Below are 9,408 nucleotides of genomic sequence, written 5' to 3'. Positions count from 1 at the left end.
CCCTGTAAAAATGGTGGGATTTAATGAACTGGCACATCCCACCGTTGAGGAGGACAAATCGAGTTAAATCACCACATCGTGTACACGCAGACAGCAAGCTGTTTGGACTCTGGCTCAGCCATTTTTTTTTTACCACCGTTGGTTCACTGAGACGGTCCATTTGTTTCCCTAATCAGACATTACATTTGATTGATTTTGAATTGATTATATAGAAAGCCCACTAAAATAAATTCCTCTGCCCAGCTAGTGGACACTTTGCTGTGGCCAGTCAGCGGTTTATTTTGAATGGTAATGGTGTTGTTTTGGCTTGACATGTCGTTCGTAAATTATAAATTAGTGAGTGCACAATGGAGCCAGAGGTGGCAAACACAGATGGTGGCAGAGTTTTGTTTTCTGACCTCCTGAACTGGTCAGCTACTTGACCTGCAGACCTCTAATCAGTGCTATGGGTGAATAATGTGTTTATATTACTATGTGTGTGGTAGGAAGAGAAAGAGAGGGCAAGAGTCATTTTGAAGGTGAAAATTTGTGTGGGAGTGCATGTGTGCGTGTATGAAAGTGTTTGTTATACATGAGAGTATAATATGTTATACATGAATATGCAAAACAAGAGAGAAAGTAAATCAGTGAGTGACTGTGTGTGTGTACAGTATGTATGTATGTATGTATGTGTTAGTCTATGTGTTTGCATATGTGTGTGAGTTAGAGAGAGGATAGAGAGTGTTTATGGGGATGTGTGTGTGTGAGTGTTGTGAGTGTGTGTGGTCTCTGGATTGTTGCTTTGCAACTCACATCCTGTTGCTCCTCAGAAGGAGAAGGAGAGTGTGACTAGTTTAACATGCAGAAATAAAGCACCATTGTCAGGTAGTTTAACAGCCTCATGTCTGAAGCTTTTCCTCCAAGCGCTCAGTTTAATAGGAATGCCCTAACAAGAGAACAAGAGAGTAAACAACCACACAGACAGACGTGGTGAATCCCACATGCACATGTGTCCAGACCACACTGTCTGGGCTTCATATTGTGTGACGGCTTCGTGATGTTTTTTTCTGAAAATGTCAGCGACGTGATTTGTTTAGACATGCCGGGCTCCTAATTAACAGTCTCGTCCAGCAGCTGAGACTCTAAGCTGTGAGAGTGTGGCTCGTCACGCCACTCGCCGAGAGAGAGACGGCTTACCAGACGCATGTGTCGTTGTGGTGTTGGTCTCACGCACGCACGTGTTAACCCTTTGCTGGAATAATGGGGATAAGCGGAGCAGAACCCCAGTGAAATGAGACTACTCTCTCATGCATGGACACGGCCGCCATGAGCCTTTATCCCCCCGCCACGAGCTGCTTCATGAGCTCCATACCTCTAGGGACCCTCTCTTTCTCTCTCTCTCTCTCTCTCTCTCTCTCTCTCTCTCTCTCTCTCTCTCTCTCTCTCTCTCTCTCTTTCTCTCTCTCTCTCTTTCTCTCTCTCTCTCTCTCTGTAGCCAGTGAAAGCCCCCTGGTGATGTCCCTGTGACTCCCCAGACAGTGGGAAGAATGTGGCAGAGAGGCGCTTTACGGCCACCGGCTCTGTAATTTGCCACCTTTGGAGATGCTGTCTGCTGTGTTGTGATAGAAAATAGGCTAAATGGCTCTGGGATTGTTTACTGGGGCTGTAAAACGAAGCACTCCTCTCAAAGCTAACCTCTGCCCTGCCGTGTGAATGGCACCACCAGTAATTAACCAGCTAATCTTTCACACGGATCAGGCCCTTGCACAAGGGGAGGTCTACGGGAGCAGCACCAGGCATTCCTGTGCCGTCTAGTGTTGGTGTTGATGAATGCATTCAGTCCTGTGTTTATTTGTGCTTGCGCTTGTGTTTTGTTTAGCTTAATTCTCCCCTCCTCTCCTCTTCCCACAGCGCTGGTGCCCCTCCCCGGCCGCCATGGCGACCCTCCACTCGGCTCTCACCGCGCTCCTGTGGATTCTCCCGCTGGCCAGTGCCTCGTTTCCAGAGGAACCGGGCCCTCTGATCTCCACCCCTGCTGAGGGTAGGTGCAGCCCCTCTCCAGGGCATGGGGGGGGGGGGTGGGTCTAGTGGGGCAGGGACTGGGTGGGTGGGTGTTCATGGGTGAGACAGAGGAGGTGGGGTTCAGTCGGAGACCCCTGTGCGGTAAGGGGTCAGGAGGGGTGGACCGGTGCAGGAATGGTAGATAATGATAAATGGTCTCCCAGTGCAGCCACAGATTACAGAGCAGCCAGGCAGAAAGCTGTGGCCTGGTGGGGCAGAGGGCGGAGGGGAGCAGATGGAGGCCCAGGCTGGGGAGAGGGGCAGGGGGAGGGCAGGTGGGACTCCCCCCACACGGACATGCACATGGACACGTCTCCCTGTGGGAGCACATACAGTACAGTACAAACACACAGGGATGCATGTCCACGCACGCCAGCTCCAACTGTCATGGGCTGTGGAAATTCATTTAACCACGACCGAACACACTTACGCATACCCTCCCTCATGCACACACTCACAGCACTCACTCACACACAGCTCTGATGTACAGCACCTGCATAAATCCACAGAATCGCCCACCGCCTTGCCTGTTGCCCACTTGACGTTTATGGAAATGTCAGCGATGTGATTTGCACTGACATTCTGGGCTCTTAATTAGCGCCCCGTCCAGCAGCTGAGATGAGCGGCTAAAGAAGCCGAGGGCTCTCCACTGCCCCCATCACTCCACATCAGGCCCCTTATAGAGCACAATATGTGCCAATCAGGCCTGTTTGGCTCAGGAAAAAATGAACGTAACACATACCATAACACAAAAATGTCATGCGTGTGCTATGCTAAATGCTTAAATACTTTACTGCTAAACTGAATCGTGGGGGTGTGTTTTTTTCTTTTTTCAATTTCTGTGTTGTGATTCAAATGCTGAGCCTATGTGCTAGCAAGGGCACGGCTATTTCCAGTGTCAGTGTTTGTGTGTGTCAACAGTATCATTACAGGGGGAGGCGGGGAAGTCATTTAAAGGTGCCGAGAAGGATGAGCCGATCAGTCAGGCCAGCCAAGGGCATTGGGACGGGCCCCAGCCCCAGTCCACACCGGGCAGGCAGCCCCACTGATGTATGGCTTTGTCCTCCTTGGTCACCCTTCCCCACCTGGCTCCCCTGCACCGCCTGTTCCCTCAGAGAGGAGAGCGGAGGAGGGAAGAGTCAGAACGACTCTTTCACGTTTCCTCTCTCTTTCTTTCTTTCATTCTATGTCTCTCCTTCTCTCTCTCCCTCTCTCTCTCTCTCTCTCTCTCTCTCTCTCTCTCTCTGTCCTTTCTCCTTTTCAGTGGCCAGGCGTTACCCTGTGTTTTTGGGTCGAGCCCATCGCTCATACGTGCGCCAGGAGCCTCTGCATATCCAGAGTGTCCTCAAAGTGAACCGTACCCTCTACATCGGCGGCAGGTAAACAACAGCAGCCACAGACAGCGGCTCATCAGTGACCAGCACAGTGGCTGGCTCACATATGTATGACTGGAATGTTAAAGCCTATGGGCGAAGAGAACACCTCAAATAAACATGGGGACATCAGAGTTGAATGTTTCTTTATGTTCATAGTCCATAGTCTAAGGCAGGGTTGTTGGTGGGATATGTAATCTCACTCCACAAGGCCTCTCTCAGTGCTCTTCAAAGTAACGGAAAAGAAGGTCTGAAACCTCCCGCGGGGGTTCACACATGTTCCTGGTTATGGTTAACAGTGAGAGTGAGGAGTCAAAGGGAGTACTGATGGTGATGGTGGGGGTGGGGGGTGATGGGGGTGGGGGGTTAGCAGTGGTCTCTAAGTTCTCCTGCTGATGCTCCATCTCTGTCAAAACTCTAAGGCCTGCTTCAGCCGTGGCTCTTAGGGAGGAAGCCCATTAAGAGGCCGCCCCGAAACGCAGACCCAAGTCCACTGTAAGGGAACGCAACCCTGACATTTGACCACCGAGGGATTATGAGGGAGTCGTGTCTGGAGGGCCTGCAGTAAATAACTGGGGTGTTTTATTTATGGAGTGCTTTCCATAACTCAAACATGGTTTACACAGTCGTTAAAGTGGGGATAGATAAAGTGCAAGGGCGATGAATCAGTCTGCTCAGGAGGTGAATATTCAGAACCGCAAAACATGGTTAGCACACAAAGCCACCGGTTTTTCAAGGATTTAGGCCTAAGGCAAGAGAGACAGATGCATCTACTCGACCCCCTTTTTGTATACAACCCCTTTTCAAAAAAGGCTGAAAAATGATTACTTTCACTCCGGGCTATGATTTTAAGGCTCCCCAGCACACTTGAGACATTCATTATGAAGTTAGGAATTGATGTTGCTCCGGGCAGTTCCTCATTTGCATCTTATCTGTGCCATCACCTCACTTAACTCAACACAGTCTGACTCCTCAGCTCCACTTTGAAACATGATCAGGGTCACAAACATGGCCTCCGTGCTTGAGTGTGTGTTTGTGAGGGGGGGTGTGGGGGGATGGGGACTGATGCTGTTGTCGACATCTCCCCCTGCTTCCCCTTCTGTTAGTCTTGCGCTCATATGTACGCCATTATCACCCGCCCACTGTACCCTAAGGGCGACTCGCGGTGGAACCCAAGAAACATCAAACGGCATCATGACCAAGTGAGGTGCAGGTGTTCAAAGCAGGGCTGTGTGATCCTGCTGAGTTACTCCTCGTCAGGGCACTTCAGACAGTGATGGAAGATGCTCACTATGAGAATGAGTGGGTCTCCCTGAAGGACCAAACTAAAAAAGAATTCTCTGCGTGGTTCCATTTGATCTAATTCTGTGGTGCAGAATGCAGGACTTGTATAGTTGTTCTGGAGTCAGCACTAGCTTTGTCTTGCATTGTTTTCTCCACAGTGCAGTCTTACTGAAGTCAATGTAGTTTTGTGATGAGATAATTGGAAGATAAAGCTTCCAAACAAATGTTCAATTAAAGACCCAATGATACTCTGTGGCCATTACTGTACACATTAAGCAGGGTTTTGGAGACACTTTCTCCCCAGTGGGCTATCCCCAACACTCATACACCTGGAGGAACTCTCCCCCTCGCTTTCTGAATGGGGCTGAGTGAGTGTGGAGCGTCTGCGGATCCTGAGTGAAGGCCCCCGCTGTGGCTCTGATGTCACCTTCGGTTTGCTCTCCAGAACCAGAGAAAGCGCCGCGGAGCTCAGGGTGACAGAGAGGGACGTGACATCACAGCAGCCGTGGGAAGCGCTATCGAGCGGCCAAAATCCAATATCCCTGCAGATCGATGGGAGCGTGCTGGATGGACATCCTGCTCCGCTGGCCGATTTAGAGCTCCGTTCTCATCCCCAGATACAGCACCCCATCAACCCCTGCCCAAAATGGCTACTCACTCAGACTCTCTGTCCTCTATGCATTGTAGGAGTGTACTTTATTAATCTATGCTATTGTCTAAATCTTTCAGTCAGGATTTATAGAATTGCATTATGTTGCAAAGTTGTATGTCTACAATAAGCATGCCAAAATGTGCAAGTGTAGCCATGTACACACATAGACCCCAGGTATGTCACACGTAACTCACGCCTCTTTCAAAATGAAGGTACATGATCATATTTTGGACATTAAGAAAAGGCAAACTGAATGGTGCTAGGTATTATTCACAATTCAGTGTGAATGTCTTGCCTTTGTGGTAATGTGGTACCTCAGGGAGTCGCAGTTGATGATGGCACTGAGCGATAGCTGCATTGTTCTCTGTAAATGCACATCCCCATGGGAACTAATGTGTTGATGGAGCCCAAGGCAGGTGTTAAGTTCATCTGTGTCTGAAGGTAACTCTATAGCAAAGGGTCTTAATGGTGACTGGGCTGCTCTTAGTCTGACTCTTTTGAATTGGTGTGTGATGGATCTGTATGTGTGCCACCACTGATTCATTCCTCCTTCTCCCTGTTTGCCTTTCTCTCTCTCTCTCTTTGTCTCTCTGTCCCTCTCTGTCTCTCTCTCTGTGTCTCTCTCTATTTGTGTGTGTCAGAGATGACCTTTATAGAGTTGAGCTGGACAACATTGCAGGGGATGAAATGTTCTACAGCAAGGTGAGTTGCAGCATCATTTTACATCATTATTCACACACAGCTTACACACACACACACACACACACACACACACACACACACACATGCACACTTACCTGATTCTGAGTAATTGTGGATGAGTGTGTGCGCCCACATACACACACACACACAGACACAGACACACACACACACACACACACAGAAGTGATGTCATTACTTATCTAATGAGGGAAATTGATTGCTCTAATCTCTTCTCTGATCTCATGCTGCTCTTTTATCGCAGAAGAGAACTTGGGAATCCAACAGGAATGACATTCGCATCTGCCGGATGAAGGGCAAGCACGAGGTGAGCTCACCACACATGGCACACAGGCCCGGGAGGAGTTGTGTGTGTGTTGGAAATACTTTGATCTCATTCTTCAAAATCTCCCATCCATGTAGGTTCAAAGACTAATTAATTGTGATGCTGGCAGGCTATCCCCATTTAAGCCCGACTGGACTGATTAACACAGAAGATTAGGATTTCTAAATGGTCTACAAACTGGTTGCAGTAATCGCTGAATCGCTGTTAATAAATGAGGTGTTCAATGTGTGGAAGGGAGCCTCTCAGAGAAGATGTCTTTCAGTGGAAAACCTATTCATGAAGGCTGACTCACAGATATCTTTGTGCAACTGTACAAATAAGTCAATAACATGACAATATTATTGACACAAAGCAGCTGAACTGCCCAAATCCTCCCTCTGTTTCACTCATCTTGAGTTGTTGTCTGAAGAGCACTCAAGTGTTTGGCCGTTTACACTCCCTATTTACCAGGTGAAAACATCATGCATGTGGAGAAGAGAATTGAAAAGCCCTAAGTGTGATGTAATGTGTAAGGCGTCCCATTTCGGGATTCCTCATTTACGGGCTGGGTGAGGCCTGGAAGCGTAAGCGGATTCTAACTGCGTCACTGCACGGTCGCTCCGGTCGCTCCCTGGTCCCGGTTTACTCCGCTGAGTCGGAGCGGAGTAACGCAAGTAAAATGTGTTATGGAATAATAGCCTCCAACCTGCTGATTAGGCTTTGATGTGGGCCTGACAAATCTGCCTGTCTTTGCTGGTTCAAAGGCTAATCACAGAGGTAATTACAGAGCAGCCGCCCACCACAGGGGCTGGACTGACATGTCTTTTTTTAAAGAGGCGCAGGGGCTCGGGAGCACAGGGTTGGCACTAACATGAGCGAACTGAACGCCCAGTTTGGTTATCGGTATGTCAAAAGCACCTGACAAGTTATGGACAGGTGTGTCTGCCCATTCCTGCTCATCAAACTCTGTACTTTACTTCTGAAATAGCCTCGTAACAGCCCAAGACATTTTTTAAACTTACTTGTGTTTTGAGAGCAGCAATTGTCTTTAATTGGTTCTCAGAGAGTGACTTCACAACTCTAAGTGTGTTGGAGTGTGGAAGGGAGAAGAGAGAGGTGGGGAGTGGCTGGGTGAGACACAGGTGATTACTCCTTTTTAAAAATGCGGCGCCTTCACACCGGGAAAATTACACCTGACAGGCGTTCTTTGTGAGGGTGAGATTCCACTGTATTTATGAGATGAGAGAGATAGGGACCAAAAGGACAGATCGCAGGAGAAAAGAATAGACAGACAAGGAATGAGAGAGGAGGAGAGAGAGAGAGGGATGGGGTGAGAGAGAGAGGGATGGGAGAGAGACAGATTGAGGGAGTTTCTTTGCACACCTGCAGGTGAGGAGAACCTTACATCTATCTGCTAGAGAGGAGGACAAGTGGCTGCTCTAAATGAAGACTAGTGCAAACATGTGTGAAAACATGTGTGAACACACACACACACACACACACACACGTGCACACACACACGCACACACACAGACACACACACGCACACACGCACACACACACACACACACACACACACACACACACACACCCATGACAATCACAAACACACACACAAACCAATACGTGTGCACACACACATAAAGCCATGTGCTGATAGGCTTGGGGTGCAGTGGGCAGTTAGGGCCACTGGACAGGCCTGTCAGGTGCGATTTAGAGCCTTTCTCTGTAATGGCAGCAGTAATTAAACGCATCTGGCTCCTTGATCTAGGCTGACACATTCTGGATGGGGTGGGAAATTCAATATTGTTATTCTATCCTTTTCACACACGCACACACAAAGACACACACACACACACACACACACAGACACACACACACACCTACACACACTCACACACACTCACACACACACACACTCACGTGTAAATCACACTTTTAGTGGGATCTCAGGTAGTGCCAGTTTCAGCAGAATGCAAATATACCTTTTACTATCACTTACAGTTCCCTGAATCTGGAGAGGACTAAAATACAGATTTTACACACCCAAACATACTCTCTCTCTCCCTTTCTCTCTTTCTCTTTCTCTCTCTCTCTCTCTCTCTCTCACACACACACACACACACACACACACACACACACACACACACACACACACAAACACAGACACACACACACACACACACACACACACACACACACACAAACACAGACACACACACACACACACACACACAGACATGGGGCTCATGTGTGGTGGGGGCAGCCTGCTTGGGGAAGAAGCAGAGCGCACATGCACCTAACTGCCCTGACAGAGGTAGAAATGAAGCTGCCTAGTAGACCGCCAATCCAGTCAGTCAAACCAGCCCTTAACTTCTAAACAGACAATCTCAGAGAACGCCAGGCAGCCAACAGCATCCGTCTTCCCATCCGGGCTGTGCCATCTGCCCGGCCGTTGTGCTGAGTCATCGTCCAGTCGGACTGTTAATGGCTCTCTCGCTTAATGAATCCTCTGGCTCAGCTGGGGCTCACACCACCAGCCCAGGCTCGCGGGGTGAGAACAGAAAAAAAAAAAAAAAAAAAACGATTGCTTCACCGGCGAGGGCACCGGAGCGGCCATCTCATCACGGTCGTAATCGCGCCTGGCGGAGTGATTGCCTCGGCGTCCTTCCTGTCATCACGACGGGAAGAGGAATTTCCGCGTCTCCTACCCTTCCCATAATGAGCGGCTCCCGGTGCCGACGACGTGTGGCATGGGGACGAGCCTCCCCCGGCCCCCCGCTTCTCCCACTTCCTCATAAGTATGATGACCCACTGATGCCCAGACGCTCCAGACCTGACGGTACTGCAGTAGGCATGGGCGGCATCACAGCTGCCCTTTAGATTTCCCCTGCCACCAGCTGGCTCTTGATTGTTTTTTACTGAGCTGTGGTCACTACCACACGTTGGGCTTTAAATAAAGCCACTTCCACCTGCCTCCCTTTCCAAAAGAAATAGGTGACTCCTGAGTTGTAATAACGTTTTTATAGGCAATT

General features: G+C 49.1%; 1 protein-coding gene across 1 annotated transcript in view; it reads left to right on the top strand.

Moving 5' to 3' along the window:
• Positions 1-1,914: 1,914 nt before the first annotated feature.
• sema6ba (sema domain, transmembrane domain (TM), and cytoplasmic domain, (semaphorin) 6Ba) overlaps positions 1,915-9,408 on the top strand; it is a 33,797-nt gene continuing 26,303 nt past the window's right edge. Inside the window, exons 1-4 of the mRNA XM_076295839.1 lie at positions 1,915-2,020; positions 3,305-3,419; positions 5,991-6,051; positions 6,314-6,376. Coding sequence (XP_076151954.1) covers positions 1,915-2,020; positions 3,305-3,419; positions 5,991-6,051; positions 6,314-6,376 — 345 coding nt within the window. The remainder of the gene's footprint in view (positions 2,021-3,304; positions 3,420-5,990; positions 6,052-6,313; positions 6,377-9,408) is intronic.

This window comes from Alosa pseudoharengus, unplaced genomic scaffold, assembly GCF_046254945.1.
Source record: "Alosa pseudoharengus isolate Yale_2024_CS ecotype anadromous, Long Island Sound unplaced genomic scaffold, YU_APseudo_1.1 YU_APseudo_1.1_scf_2, whole genome shotgun sequence".
NCBI lineage: Eukaryota > Metazoa > Chordata > Actinopteri > Clupeiformes > Clupeidae > Alosa > Alosa pseudoharengus.
The sequence above is the reverse complement of the archived record's forward strand: the minus strand, read 5'-3'. Positions and strand labels throughout refer to the sequence as shown.